At 45.0% G+C, this 15,505-nt stretch overlaps 1 protein-coding gene across 8 annotated transcripts; it reads right to left on the bottom strand.

The window, feature by feature from the left end:
• On the bottom strand, positions 1–15,160 carry ZDHHC23 (zinc finger DHHC-type palmitoyltransferase 23). 8 transcript variants are annotated; one of them, XM_055259008.2, is made up of 6 exons: positions 14,983–15,160; positions 14,214–14,383; positions 8,737–9,447; positions 6,593–6,760; positions 4,440–4,615; positions 1–3,462 (listed from the first exon to the last, which is right to left on the bottom strand). In XM_055259008.2, the coding sequence occupies exons 2-6, from the start codon at positions 14,372–14,374 to the stop codon at positions 3,440–3,442; spliced, it is 1,239 nt and encodes a 412-aa protein (XP_055114983.1). In that variant the 5' UTR covers positions 14,375–14,383; positions 14,983–15,160; the 3' UTR covers positions 1–3,439. The 8 variants fall into 8 exon arrangements, with proteins under 8 accessions (XP_055114983.1, XP_063486176.1, XP_063486177.1 ...); XM_063630106.1 differs by adding an exon at positions 14,443–14,489 and having other exon boundaries at positions 1–4,615; positions 14,214–14,365; positions 14,983–15,116; XM_063630107.1 differs by having other exon boundaries at positions 14,214–14,408; positions 14,983–15,052.
• Positions 15,161–15,505: the final 345 nt, after the last annotated feature.

Genomic DNA, 15,505 nt, shown 5'->3' with positions numbered 1-15,505 from the left:
TTTTCCTTAAAGAAAGCACTTTATTTTCCATTTAAACAACTTGGTCACAGGACATTATTTTACATAAATGGCAGTAATTTGTAAAATTTCCATGTAAAAGGCCTTGTGTCTGAGTCTGAGGTGATAAGAGGATATGAATACAAGTATATAAAAACAGTGCAAAATGTGCAGCCCACAGCCTCCTCCGGAGTTGGCTTCAGAAATCCCCCTTGATGTTGCTAGACGTTAAATATTAAATGTAACACCAGGTAAATATTCCTGGGTTTCCTTTAGTCTAACATCCAACCCAGATATGCAATAAAATGAAAAACTCAAAATCCCTAACAACTGAAACCATCCAATCACCCGGACCATTAGGATCACAATGAGCTGAGATTGCAGGCTCTATAATGGGACATCTCGTCAGTGGCTCCATCTTAAGAAATACAGAATTTTAGTTGCATCAATAACTAGAATAGACTAGCTCTGCTTTTAAAGCTTTGCCTTTTAAATGTAAATTTCTAGAAGTTCACTTTCAAGGTGCCATCAAGAAGGCTAGGCCACTAATGAGTCACAAGCCCGACCTAGACATCGCACAGCCTCTAAGACATTTGTCTCCACTAACCGTTCAGTCTTTAACCTGCTGCTGATCCTACAATGAAAACACTTAGTGCCAGCTGAAGCGTGGATGCTTGTCTATCAGCAACATAATTAAGTGTAGCTGATTCTGCAAGAAATTTATATTAGTCACAGCAAACATCCACAGGAACATACTGAATTGTACTCAGTAGTGAGTTTAGCATGGCTTTCCTGCTCCCCTGCATCACCTTTGCAGTGTTTAATACAAAAGGGTGCACATGTCAAGCTGCTGCTGAGAAAACCAGATTCCAAACAGGTGCCTCAGGAAAAGTCTCTTATTATCCCATTGCTTGCTTAAGAAACCTCTACTTTTCAAAATGGAAGGTACCAGAATATGGCTACAATGAAATTAGGTCATATAAACTTACCTAGGTTAAAAAGACCCTTAAGTCTCACAAAACTAATTTTTAAACATCCTGGCTAAAACTGTGCTTCTAGATGTTGTATTTTTGCTTATACTAGTTGAGCTTTATAATAAAAAGCTAATGTCCTACTCAAAGGAAATACATGTCTATTAAGCAGATGGTCAGTAGTATGTAGAACCTTACTGGCACTGTGTTTTCTGGCAGTGGAAGATTCTAGTACAGAAAATTGTCTCTTGCTAAAAATATTAGAAGTACCAAGGACTACTGCATAAGAGGAAGTTTGTAGCAATTTTTTGCTAGGCAGATGGTACACTTGAAGACAACAATGACTTCATTCACCAAGGAAAACACTACCTAGATAGCAAAGACTTACAATATCCTAAACACAAACACATATGTGGCTGAGGTGAAATAAGCAGCACGTTGTCCCAAAAACACACTTAAGGCTTTACTTTAGCAGCATCAGGGTAACCTATCAAAGAGGCGCTGTTAATGGTCAGTTCATTTCAGGAACGCTCGGCTGGAACCATAAAAGTACTCTGTGGGTATCGTAAGAAACATTTTAAATATTGAAGGATTTTCCTCTTTCATGCAATCCTGATCCTTAACTCTTTCTCCCTTGAATCTTTCAAATCGGTCTATTCCTCTCCCCCCAGGAACAGTCCATAGTGGTGTGATAATAATCTAAGTGGCCAGATGATAGTAGGTAATTTATTAAACTCCACATCCAGTATGTTCGTTAACAGAGACTGAGGACGTGAGATGAAAGAAGAGGATCTGCTTGTTTGAAATCATGTTCGAGGGGCTTGCTCCTCTGCCCAAGAGACTGCTGATTTACAGGTTCACAGGGCAATCCTCCACTGCCGCCACCACCAAATGCTTCCCTGGGACTGATTCATTCACAGAGGCCTTGTCCTTTCAAAGATTCCACAATAAACTCATCTGGCCTTTGGAGAGAACCAAGGCCTATAATGAAACCCCTCAAATAGTTCCAGATCATAAAAGGCTCCAAAATCCTATAAACCAAAGATGTCACAGAGCCTACAGAACACTGCTCAAGGATTAGCCCCTCGTTTGCTCCTCCTTTCGGTACAGACGCCTGGGAAGGCTTTTCCCACACAAAATCACTGATCTTTTGATGGGTTTAAGCATTCTGTAAACTGTCCATCATGGGTTCTCAAGGAACTTAAAATAAGTATCTTCGTGCCAATAAACCTGAATAATATACAGAGTCCCTTCCTATCCATGGGAAGGAAGCTGAGTTGGCTCATCCCAGTAACCCTACTAGAGGTAAGTTGTTAAAAAAAAATTGTCATCATTCCTAATTCTCCCAAATGACTTTGGTCTCTTTGTACTACTCATCTTCATCACATCACATTACATTGAGATGTTGTGAACAATTTGGCAAGAAGATAAAATTCCTGACTATACTAATGTTTCTATGAATTTGTATGATCAATGGCTAGATAATCAGAGTTGGCTCTACAGCTGACATTCAAAAGCATGACTACCAATTTCTGCCCACATAGGCTATCCTTGACATTATTACTCTCTCTCTTATCTAAAACCTGTATAGAAAGAAATTTGTTATATCAAATCCAACTTTAATTCTAGGTGAATATTCAGCTCTGGGCCAGGGAGAAGGCATCACCGTACAAACCCCAGAGTCTGCTAACATCCCCAGGCACAGAGCCTATCATTCGTTAAACAAACCATCTCTGGGGAAAATGACGACAGCCTGAATAATATGGTGACCATCTTAAGGACAGCTCCAATTAATGGCAACAGTACGGATGGTGCTGGCTGCAGAGGGTGGAAGTGCAGGAAGTAGCAATATTTCCTCTCGACAAATATACATCTCTTGCCTAAAGCAGCATGCACAGAATGACTGAAAATGCTGGCAATATTTTCCCTATGTTAAGCTATAAGCCAAGGCAAATTTAAGGAGTCATGAATTATCTTTGGGATTGCAAAACAGTACATGTACAAAACCAACATTTCAAAAGGGTATTTTCCTCATCTGAAATTCCCTCATCTTAATTCTACAGCAGAACAACCCATTGTACATATTTAATCTTTTATACATTTTCGGTTTTAAGAAATGATTAAAGAAACAACTTGTTATTGTCGGAAGAGCCAGGGAAGAACAGTAATCCATTAACAGTGGAAACCACATATACCCTGTTTCTTCTCTCCTAGTGAGATACTGCTATTTAGGGAGGGGTAATTGAGAATTAATGTGCAAGTTAAGTGGGAAGATGTCACTCAACTCCTCAAAGTTCATACCGGAATAATGTGAATGCCAGAAGGCTGATTTTCACAATTTAGTGCTATAACTGACAGCATTTGAAATACATGAAGAAAATAATCGAGCCCTTGATGTTACTCAGCCTTCCTACCAGAAAAGAGAGTAAAGCATCCCCACAGGAGTGTCTGTTCTCCTCTTCCAGCCACAGTCACAAGTGTGCTAGCACCTTACCTGGTGAAACATGGGAAGAGGAAAAACACATGAATGCCTATTGGAGTTATTTATAAGAAACCCAAGCAGAATTTATAAAAAATAAATAGAAGAACTCATCACCTAAACTCATGGCCACTGTACATTACACTAGCAATAATTATCTTTATAACTGTTGTCAACTGTCTTTTCAAGATCAGACAACTTAGCGTCAATCCAGCTGGTCATCTTCTCTGAGTAGTTCATGTCTAATACTTAAGAAGGAGAAATTCTCATAACTGTACAACATGGTATATGCTGAAAACTGATTACCCTAATAATATTGGCTTCAATATTCTAATAAACGTTTTTCTTCCATAATAATATTTTCCTAATACTTTGTATTTCCATGGTGCTTGAGTTGTTTTTTAGTGCTTTCCACATCCATCATCCCTCACGTGACCCTCATGACGGCTCTGTGAGGTAGCCAGGGCAGGCATCAGTCCCCCACTTTGCAGATGACCCTGAGACTTGGGAAAGTGACTCAACTAGGGGTCACATGGCTATTAAGAATCAAAGAGGGACTATAAACTATCCTAATCCAAAACTCTTTCCCCCATACTAATGGATGGGAATTGCTTCTATCAATTTGTGCATTAGCAATCCACATCCTTCTCAAGTTCAGGCAACTGAGTCCATTAAAAAGGTGACTGGAAAGGAATGGCTCTACTTTTACTGCTTCAGTATAAAAGTCTCTTAAGTTGTGGCGTCAGAAAAATTAACTTCTTCCCACTCCAGTCTCTAAACCTGAGCATGGCCCTATAATGCCTTTAAGAAACTGGGGATAAAAATGGACACTGAAGTGTAAAATGGAAGGGAGACGGAAGGAGGAGCCATCATCCCTCAGAGAGCCACACAGAAGGCACTTCAGACAATGTCCTCAGCAGGGTGGTGGAATGCACGTGTGCCCAGGGTGGAGAACTGGTGCCAGTTCCGCAGGAAGCCCCTATTGTACTGGCCTGTGTCCACGATGAGCCCGCAGAGGAGCCGGCGCCCAGTCTTCTGTCGGAGGGCCTGCTGGACTTCCCGCTCAGTCACATTGTAGCTGATGTTGATCAGCTGGATCAGGAAGATGTAGGCCATGCCTGCTGTGATGATCACAGAGTACCACACACAGGTGAAGGACAGAGCCGAGCTGGGAGAGGGGAAAAGGCCGGTCAGGGCTGCCATTTTTGTCACATTCAGAAAACTGTCATCATTCTCACGTTTTACACATTTTTTTACTTATTACTAAAGACTTTGGCATCTTCCCCAACCCTCCGAACTGGAAGATACTCAGAATGCCAATAACCTGCTTAAGTAGGAGAATGTGTGTGTTTATTCTATAATTACTGGTGCCTATTTTCTAGTATATTACACTAGAATAGCAGGGACTGTTTTTCGCATTTTGTACCCTCCACATACCCAGCACACTGCCTGACGTAACAGTGTTCAACAGCTGTTTGTTAAATAAACAAATAATTCGTAAATTATGTCTAACTCATGAGAAAACAAAGGCACCAAGGGATTGCTATAAATGTCTTCTAGGAAGCTGCAGGTGGATGCTGAGGAACAGTGCTAACGTTACCAATCTCCATTCTTTCCAGTCCAGTGCTGAGGAATGAAAAGACGATGGACGACTCCCAACACCAGCAGCCCTGTGCTTACTTGGACGTAGGAACACCGCAACATTCCAAATTCACCCTCCTAAAGCCCAACACAATCACACAAGGCAGGGAAGCTCCTCTCAGGCTCACTAATAAAACAGGCTGCCAGTTAGCCTCTGCCATTTGATGATTTTCAAACATTCGCGAATTAAGAGTTAGTTGGAAATAAGTTCATTCAGAATCTTCATTTGTAAAGCTGAAGGGACCTCAAAGACTATTAAATCCAAGGACCTAACCAAAAAGATGAGGTGCTGTGAATCGCCTGCACAGAGTAGGGTGAGAAGCAATGGCAGGACTGTATTCCTTGGTTCCCTCGCCTCCCCACCGAGTGCACAGACATGCTGTGCTTCAGGACAGGCCTCACCTGCAGCGTTAGCAGAGAATTTCACATGCTGGAGACACTCTCCACACAGTGAGGAAGGAAACTTACTCTGAGGAAGACCGATCTATTCTAATAATGCCCACAGGTGTCTGGTTCTAGGATGACAATGGGGAGATCTGTCCACAGGCTATTAAAAACAAATGCTGCAAAGGGATACTTTCTAGAGAAAGCAAGGATTGTTCTGAAAATGAAGAGTGAGAAGAAAGAAAAGGGCCAAACCATAGATACCACAGAGCACTTATGTCAGAGACGATGATGAAGGGAAGGGAATAAAGAGCATGGGCAGAGGGGGGCCCCGGCATTCAGGGAGGGGGCGCTGAGGCCGAAGCTGAAGAATCCCAGCTTTTGCCATGGCCTGGAAATCTTCACAATCTATAAAGGGGCCTAAGGAAATTTTGACCTACATATCACAGTAATCATCAGTGGTGATTAAAAAAAGAAAGAAAGTAGAACAGGAAAAACCAAGAGAGGTTAGAAAGAAAAGCAAGGTTATAGAGATGCTGAGCACATCTCAAAAGGGTCAGAAGCAGTAAATTAAGATTGGACTAAAAAGCATCAGAAAGCAGCAGTAAAGTTAGAAGGTTTCTGATCATTATGACAAAACAGGCACATATGTGCCCTGGGGCTGCTAGTTTTTGTTTCTTTAGTTTCACTGTTGCTACTTTGAGCCTATGAGTGGTCATTTGACTCTGGAAGTTCCTGATGAGGCCTGGTCCTGTTTGTAGAGACCTAGATCTTCACTTATTTTTTTTTTTTTTTTTTTTTTTTTTGTATTTTTTAGTAGAGACAGGGTTTCACTGTGTTAGCCAGGATGGTCTCGATCTCCTGACCTCGTGATCTGCCCGCCTCCGCCTCCCAAAGTGCTGGGATTACTTTTTAAAGGTCAACAATCCTTTTAACAGCACCCTAGAAAAACACACATCACCAATGCACAATTTTGTTGGCAATTTCAGGGATACCCAGCATTCCCATAGCCTGGCCTATGTTTTGGTTGAGAACTCCTAAACGAGTAGTAACAGTCCCTGTCAATGGCAACACCCATTACTTCCCAGGGGGCCTCCATACTATGGTACCCACTGCTCACCTGTAATTTGCATAAACTCCAGGACAATAGAAAAGAGCTGTGAAGACACTTCTATCTCTACAAATGGTGTCCAAGGTCAGTGTGATCCCATACACCGAGGTGAGCAAGAAGATCAAAAGGGCAAGTATAAATGCTTGATGATTTGATTCTCCAACGCAGCTATTTATCCTCAAAACAGCACAGAGAAATAAAAAAGCAAACACATTTTTAAGAGTCCTCAATATAACTTACATAATAAACAAGAAAGCTTTTTTTTTTTTTCTGGAGACGGAGTCTTGCCCTGTAGCTCAGGCTAGAGTGCAGTGGCGTGATCTCGACTCACTGCAACCTCTGCCTCTCGGGTCCCAGTTAAGTTATTCTCCTGCCTCAGCCTCCCAAGTAGCTGGGATTACAGGCACACGCCACCATGCCCAACTAATTTTTGTATTTTGAGTAGAGACGGGGTTTCACCATGTTGGCCAGGCTGGTCTTGAACTCCTAACCTCATGATCCACCCACCTTAGCCTCCCAAAGGGTTGGGATTACAGGCATGAGCCACTGCGCCCAGCCAAGACAAGGTTTTAAATAGGGAAATGTTAAGTTCCAGTTATTAAGAAGTTCTCTTATTTTTCAATTTTAGGGAATTAAAAACTTGCACCCTGAGGAATGCAGTCTTATATTCTCTGCTCTTCGCAAAGTGGAATCATATCGTCAGTTTAAGGACAAGACTAAGTAAAAAGCAGAACCTGGCTGACAAATCTTCCTAAATATCAATATTACCCGGCTATGGAGATCTAACATTGTCCTTACCATGTTAAAGAAAGGGAGATAAATAGAATTATGAAAACTTAAAAATGCTAAATCAGAAGTATTACAGAGTATGGGAAAATTCATGTTAAATATATGAAGAGTAATATAAAGATCCAAAGAGGTTAGAAACATAGTGCAGGGGGAAGAACAACTTGATAACATGCAGGCTCTTTGGCAGGTAAAAACAGTTCTGTGTCATGGCCATTTGTGGGGCAGAACGTAGAGGGAGTGCCTTCTACCCACTGCACATCAGGATGTTCTGGTGGGCACATATCTGCTGTTAGGTGAGCCTTCTGCAAACCAGCATTTGTAAATGGAACACACACACACACACAGACACACACACAGCCCTCTGCAAACCAGCATTTGTAAATGGAACACACACACACACACGCACGCACTCACGAATAAGTAAAGACATAGAAGTAGAATATCTAAAAATGAAAACACCTGTTTACTTCTAAAGACACGGACCCAGAAAAGAGCTGCCCTGCACTTGAGCCATACACTTGAGGCCCACGCCGATGCCTCTCAGCCTTTTCTGCACCCTCACCCTCTCCTGCATCCCCTTCTGAGGAGGAGGTATGCTACAGGACCAGAATCCTAGACACGAAAAGCATAATTCATTGATCACGACTGTCTGAAGAGCAATAAACCTGCAAACATGCTACTTACAGCATTCATATCTGAATTAATTATAGTCCCTTTAGTTTAGATGTATTTAGTGAAGCTGCAACATTATCTTTAAACATTGCACTTCATATTTTACGGATCCTTATGTACCTTCGTTTGTTACTGGCCAACTGGCAGGTACAAAAGCCCATTTCTCTGCAAATAATCAAATAGAGAGTTTATCTGGTAAGGCCTCGATTCAATAATGTTAAGTGGAAATCATCAGTAGCATCAAAAAACGATTAAGTATGTATGGCAAGGGGACAAAAGAGTCACCTAAAAATAGGGGTACACTTTCTTGAGCTTTATGTTTAAAAAGGAATAGCACAGGGAAATATGCTTATACTGTTTCTGATCAATTCTTTTTTAAAAAATCATTCAACTGTAGATATTTCCCTATTAGAAAGGAGAAGATAAATGAGGAGTTGTTCAAAAGAAAATTGAGAAAAAAAAACCCCACAAGTTTTCTGTTATTCTCCTTCAGGAAATGACTGAAGGAACTAAATTTGTGAAACTCGAAAAACTGATGACTAAGTGGGAACATCACAACAACCCACAAATATCTACAAGGTGTAAAGCTGGGAAGGAGAGAAATTTTTGGATAGCACAAAGGAAGATCAAATGTAACTACAGAGTTTTACATGAATTTACACTTTCCAAGTCTCCAAATGTTTCCAACATACCAGACACAATGATGATCCATTCTCCTCACACAGATGCCACATATCCGGCAGTGCCATGCCCGGGCTGGTCGCACCAGCTGGCACTTGGCACACCAGTCCTCCTTCGCTTTGGTGGGGCTTCCAGCCGGCATCCTGGAGGAGCCCTTGGGGTCATCCTTTGTTGTGCGATTGTTGAGACTGCCCGACATGTCTGCCCCAGGGAACGCTTTGGTCTTCTCCTGCCCTTTTCTATTCAGGCACTCCAGCTGGCTGCTGCTTAGAGATCTGTCACTGCTTGCTAGATTGCTGAGGTAGCCTGGATTCTTCTTGGCTCTGTGCAAGGCTAAGAGTATCAGAAATAACCCGCAGGTAAGAACAGCCAGCTGAACGGGACCCACACGCCCTTTGGGGACCACTTCCTGCAGGAACACATAGTACATGTAGCCCAGTGAGAACAGTCCAAGGCTCAGGAAAAACAGGGTCTGTTCTTTCCTTCTGTGAGTGAGGTAGTAGTACCACAGTGCCAGCACAGGAAGGGAAGTCAAAACCACCACCCCCAGGAGGAAATGCCAGGAAGCCACATGAAGGAAGACAGGCAGCAGGACAAGTGGAGGGATGATGCTGATGTTCACTTTTTTGGCTCCCCTAAGCCAAGGAATTCGGAGGCGATCAGAAATTGTATCCATGATTCTTTCACAAGTCTCTGGCTGTAAAGATTTACATGTAATCCATCTATTCAGAAAAAGCACAAAGAGGAGGGGCTTTATGTGGGTTTGTTGAATTAAAAGCTACAGAACACTGAATGCCAAACAGCGGGATAAACGATAAAAGCTACCAAAGACCAAGCATTTTACCTCCTTACTAATAAACTAAGCTTTTCAGATTCACGTCATTTTTTAAAATAGGAACAAGATGTCTAAAAACTTAAAGTCAAGATTATTTCTCCCCTAAACAAATACATAGGTATAGACACATGCTGCAAGTAATGTTTACATCTTATGACCTGTAGTCATAAGAATCTCAAAACAAATCACAATCCAGTTGTGAGGACAACATGGGAATTCAAGAAGGATTAGGTAAGTGACAAAGCAGCAATAATCAATGAACTCTTGTGATCAGACATTATAAGGAGTGCTCAGACGAGCGTCAATACTTCTGGGTGGAGTCTTCAGAGGGGTCTTTGTGGAAAAGGTGGGATCTGGGCTCAACCTTGATGTCCAGCTAGCATGTGTATGAATGGAGAGGGAGGAAGGCAGGCCTTCCAGTGGAAAGAAATGTGTGCAGCACATACCTGGCATGAGCCCAGGGAGTAGACTAGTCCTGCAAGGACGAGGCTACATAGAGAAGAATGGAGATCAAACTAGTATGAGTCAAATCACTTAACTTGGTGAACGGAATATTTGTTGACTGTTTTGCACACTTAGGCTATGCTATGTTCTAAATGTTTATGCCCCCAAAATTCATACGCTGAAACCCAATCCCCAATGCAAGAGTATTAAGAGATGGGGCCTTTAGGAGGGTATTAGGTCATGAGAGCAAAGCCCTGATGAGTGGAATTAATGCCTCTAAAAAAGAGATCCAAGGGAGCCTGTTTGCTCCTTCCACCATGTGAGGACACAGCAAGAAGGTGCCATCTATGAAGCTGAGGAGACCTCACCAGACACTGAATCTGCTGCTGCCTTGATCTTGGACTTCACAGCCTCCAGAACTGTGAGCAGTAAATATCCATTGTTTATAAATTACCCAGCCTAAGTTATTTTGTTATAGCAGCCTGAACAGACTAGGACAGAAATTGGTACTGAGAAGTAGGATGTTGCTACAATAGATACCTAAAAATGTGGATGCAGTTGTGGAACCGGGTAATGGGTAGAGGTTAGAAGAGTGTGGAAGTGCATGCTGGGAAAAATCCTAGACTATCTGAACAAACTATCAAGGGTGATTCTGGTAGAAGAGGAGAGCTGCAGAGAAAGCCTCAATCTTCGAGAATCCCTAAGAGGTAATGAACAGAAGGCTCGCAGAAATATGGAGAGTAAAAGCCATTCTCATAAGATCTCAGATGGAAGTGACAAACATGTTATTGGAAACTAGAAGAAAGGTGATCCTGGCCACTTATAAAGAGGAAAAGAACTCAGTGGAATTGTGTTTGTGTCCTATTGTTTGGTAGAAAGTAGAACTCAAGAGTGATAAAACTGAATATTTGGCAGTAGAAATCTCTAAGCAAAGTGTTCAGGGTGCTGCATGCCTTCTCATAAATGCTTAGGGTAAAATGCAAGAGAGAAATTTTTTTTTTTTTTTTTTTTGAGACAGTTTTGCTCTTGTTGCCCAGGCTGGAGTGCAATGGCGCGATCTCGGCTCACCGCAACCTCCACCTCCGGAGTTCAAGCGATTCTCCTACTTCAGCCTCCTGAGTAGCTGAGATTACAGGCATGCACCACCACGCCTGGCTAATTTTGTATTTTTAGTAGAGACAGGGTTTCTCCATGTTGGTCAGGCTGGTCTCAAACTCCTGACCTCAGGTGATCCGCCCGCCTGGGCCTCCCAAAGTGCTGGGATTACAGGCGTGAGTCACCGCGCCCGGCCAAAGAGAGAAATAATTTAAAGACAAAACTCATAATCAAAAGGGGAGTAAAACAAAAATTTGGAAAATTCTCAGCCTGTCTATATTGTAACAAATGAGAAAGCATGTTTGGGAGAGAGCAGCAAGGATGTGGATGAGATCAGTATGGATTAGCCCCGTGCCAGTCATCAAGACAATGGAAGGACCCTGAAGGCATTCGGAGATCCTTGGGGCTGCTGCTCCCACCACAAGCCTGAAGTGCCAGGACTTTGAGGGCAGACGGTTTCATAAGAGGGCCCAGGGCACCCATGGGGCTTCAGGTTGTACTGCTGAGTGCCATCTGAAGTCTCTGCCCCCTACATTCTGGTGCATGCTCCACGGCAGCTCCAGGTGTGGCTCCACTGGGCCTAGGTATGCCATAGAGGCCACCCCTCTGAAGGGCATAGGTGGTAAACCTTGGTGGCATCCACAGGGTGCGAATGCTGCAGGCATCCAGAGTGTAAGAGCTGTAGAGGCCTGGCTGCCTCCACCTAGATTTCAAAGGATGCCCTGGAGAGACTCGGGGCTGAGGCAGAGGACTGCCACAGGGGTGGGGCCACCATAGAGAGCCTCCACTAGGGCACTGCCCAGTGGAGCTGTGAGTGTGGTGGGGCCACTACAGAGAGACCCCACTGAGGCAATGCCTACTTGGAGCTGTGGGGACAGGGTCACCCCCAAGAGCCCCGTAGAGCCACTAGCATACAACTCCAGCCTGGGAGAGCTGGAGGTACCTGTAGGCAGCTGTAGGCACTCCAACCCATGAGAGCTGCAGTGTGGGCTGTGCGCAACAAAGCTGTGGTGGCAGGGACACCCAGAGCCTTGGGGGCCCAACCTCCAACCCAGTGTGTCCAGAAGGCAGGACATCAAGTCCAAGATTATTCTCAAGCCTTATTAAGGCTTAACATTGTTTGCCCCACTGGGTTAGGACCTGTCACTAACACGCCTTTCTTCCTATTGTTCCCTTTTGGAATGCGAATGTCTAGTCTATGCATGTCCTACCATTGTATTGTGGAAGCACCTAACTTGTTTGATTTCACAGGCTCACAGGTGGAGGAGAACTTGTCTCAGGATGAAACGTATCTTGAAACTCATCCATATCTGATTTGGATGATGATATTCAGATCAGACTCTGGACTTAGACTTCTGAATTGACACTGGGATGAGCTAAGACTTTTGGGGCTATTAGGATGAAATGAATCTATTTTGCATGTGAGAAGGACATAAATTTTAGGGAGCCAGGAAGTATCTGTGTCCCTCCAAAGTTCATTATGTTGAAACCTCATTCCCAATGCAATAGTATTCAGAGGTGAGACCTTAAGGAGGTGATTAGGTCATGAAGGCATAGCCCTCATGAATGAGACTAGTGCCCTTATAATAGAGCCCTAGGAGTTTATTCACCCCTTCTGCCATGTCATAACACACCAAGAAGGTGTCATCTATGAAGAAAAGGGCCCTCACCAGACACTGAATCTGCCAGTGCCTTGATCTTGGATTTTTGAGCCTCTAGAACTGTGAGCAATAGATGTATATTGTTTACAAATTACCCAGTCTCAGGTATTTATTTTATCATAGCAGCCTGAACAAATTAAGACAGGCTAGTAAGAAAAGGTAGACTTTAAGGAAAGGTAACTTTGATTTTAGACAATTTTTAAAGGTAAGACTAGAACTTGGAGGTGAGTGGGAGATAACTAGTTGGGAATCATACAGAGTGGCAGGCACGGTGGAAACACAGAGGAGAGGGGTACAGAGAGAGCAGAGGAGATGCCTCAGGGGACATCCCAGGTCTCCAGGGCTAGGAGGGAGGAAGAGTTAGCAAGGTTAATGGAAGAGCTGCGGTCTTGAGTGATGGTGGTTATGGAAACAGCATCATTTCTCCACTCATTAGTGCAAAGTGCTCTATTTTCTCAGTATAGATTTTAGACTAAATCTAAAGAACCTACATTCAAAGACATCCATAAAAAAGACTACACAGTACACTGTCAAGTAAGAATGACAAAGGGTTCACTGAGTTTTTAAGAGTCAAGGCTGGTACTAGAGTGCAGACCCCAGGGAATGCTTTTCATGGCTGTATTAATGTACCAAGCTCTAAGTCAACAAATTGGCAGGTGCAATGACTTTTTTAACCAGAAATAATTATTAATGGGAAAAGCATGTTTCCAACATCTCTATCCTTCCCACATTATGACTTCCATTGACAATGATTTTTAAATATATAATTACTCAGAAAATGGATTAAAACCAGATTATTCACTGTCTGACACCAAATTTTTTCAGTGATGTTAAAAATTCTCTTTTTGGATAGTAATTTCCATCACTTGGAAAATAAAAGCCAAATACAGTATGATCAATCAAGACAGTGTTGCTGGTCACACTGAAAACTGTGAATCCAGGGGGAGATACATGCCTTCTGGCTGGCATTCCTCCCCAGAAACAAGGGGCAAGACCAGTACTAACAGCAGGAAAATTAAATTTCAACCCACAAGGCCCTCTGTGGTCAGGTGCCACCCAGTCCCAAGTAGTCAGTCTCTAAATGCTGAGACCTCTGAGAAGGCAGGAACTTTCTGGAACTATTGTGTTCATTTTAAACTTACAGATTCTGCTGGCTTGCATTTTATTTTATACTAACTTGCCTACTATCCCTTTAAACTGCCAGTTCTCTCCCTCATCTCTCTTTAAACGAAAAATAATATCCTATAAAACAGAGCAGACAGACAGCTGTGCACTACTGCGTAATCCATCTTTATAAAATCCTCACACCTGACATAGAAGCCAACTCTCATTTTAGATGCTTGGAAATAGAATCAAGAGCAAATTCTAGCATTCTGGGTGGCTAGGCTGAAAGTACACATGGCAGTTCTCAGAAGGGTGATGGGGCCAGCGTCAAGAAATGCTCTGTTCTTACCGATCACACCCTTCATCCAGATCTTGACAATCACACAAACAAGTAGCCACGTGGTTCTTTTCCCCATTCCGATCTATGTACTCGCAGCAGCACAGGGGCTCCAATTCAGGTTCTTCGGTTTTCTTTTTCTTCACAGGCTTCATACTGCCCTTCTGTGTCATGATTTGCACCTGTCACCATGAGGCGTAAGAAGCCCTCAGAAGGTAAAGGTGGAAAGAACACAACTTACATCTCGTAAACAGATCCACGCCGCTCTCTCTGCTTAACCTGCAACGCCTGAGCAATCAAAAATGAGAGGAGAGAGGGGGAGGGGGTCCCGTTTTCATCAGGCTTCTGTGGCTCCGCCTGGCCACACAGGGGGCTCCAGGGTTCTTGGAGCTCTGAGCTGCCTTCACCGCCCCTTCCCAGCCTGAGCAGGCGCCGTCTGGGCACCAGCCGTTCCTATGGCGACAGCCGACCACGCGTCCGGGACAGCCGGGGCGCGGGCGGTTGCGCTCACCTGCGGGTGCAGGCTGGGAGGGCCGAGCGGTCTCCGCTCCAAGCCTGGGCGCTGGTGGAAACAGCCTCGGGGCTGCAGGGAAAGGCGAAGCATATGCCCGCTGGCACCGGCTGACACACCACGCTCCCTGGCAGTGCTCAGGGGTCGCCGTCCAGCCCAACTGGTCGGGCCCCTTGCGGGGTGCGCCTCTCCCGCCCCCGCCAATCCGGAGGACGTGGGCGGGCCTCGCGCACCACCCCGCCAGGAGAATGACCTTGGAAGGGAAGTTACCTGCCCTCTGGCCGGAGGTGCAACTGCAGCCAAAGAGGCGGAGGGGAGGTGGGTTGGCTTCCCCGGAGGCACAGACGCGTCTCCCGAAGTCGGCTACGCGGAGCCCCGGGCGTGACGGCAGGAGTCTCCGGGACCCGGGCTCCGCTCGGCCGCTCCCTCGCCGCAGCCGCCCACCTGTGACCACAGCCCGCCGCGGCCCGGGCGGCGCGCCCGCCTCCCCGCGCCGTCCCAACCTCCACTCCGCCCGCCCGGCTCGGTGCGCCAGGTCCACGCGCGCTTCCGGGTGCCCCGCCCCCGGCGCCGGGGTTCCCCGCCTGTCCGCACGTGCGCCGACGCCCCCCCGCGGGTGAGGCTCCTCCTCCTGGCCCGCCGCTCTGGCGCGGGGAAGGGGAAAATCGGCTCCCGAGAGCGCATCCAGGAGGCAGGGGCAGAAGGCGGGTCCCGCACCTCCGGCCTGCCCCGCCACGCCACGCCCCGCCCCGCCCCAGAGGCGGCAGCCGGGCGCCGCCGGTGCCTGCGGGCG

This window comes from Symphalangus syndactylus, chromosome 21 (genome assembly GCF_028878055.3).
Source record: "Symphalangus syndactylus isolate Jambi chromosome 21, NHGRI_mSymSyn1-v2.1_pri, whole genome shotgun sequence".
In the NCBI taxonomy this organism is placed as follows: Eukaryota; Metazoa; Chordata; class Mammalia; order Primates; family Hylobatidae; genus Symphalangus; species Symphalangus syndactylus.
This window is presented reverse-complemented; position numbering and strand designations above follow the sequence as displayed.

Coding starts and splice junctions, on each gene's coding strand:
- ZDHHC23 (XM_055259004.2), bottom strand. CDS start 14,374: ATGACACAGAAGGGCAGTATGAAGCCTGTGAAGAAAAAGAAAACCGAA. Junction 6,761..8,736: donor ATGGATCATCATTGTGTCTG/GTATGTTGGAAA, acceptor TGCTGTTTTGAG/GATAAATAGCTGCGTTGGAG. Junction 4,616..6,592: donor GGAGTTTATGCAAATTACAG/GTGAGCAGTGGG, acceptor CCCCTCTCCCAG/CTCGGCTCTGTCCTTCACCT.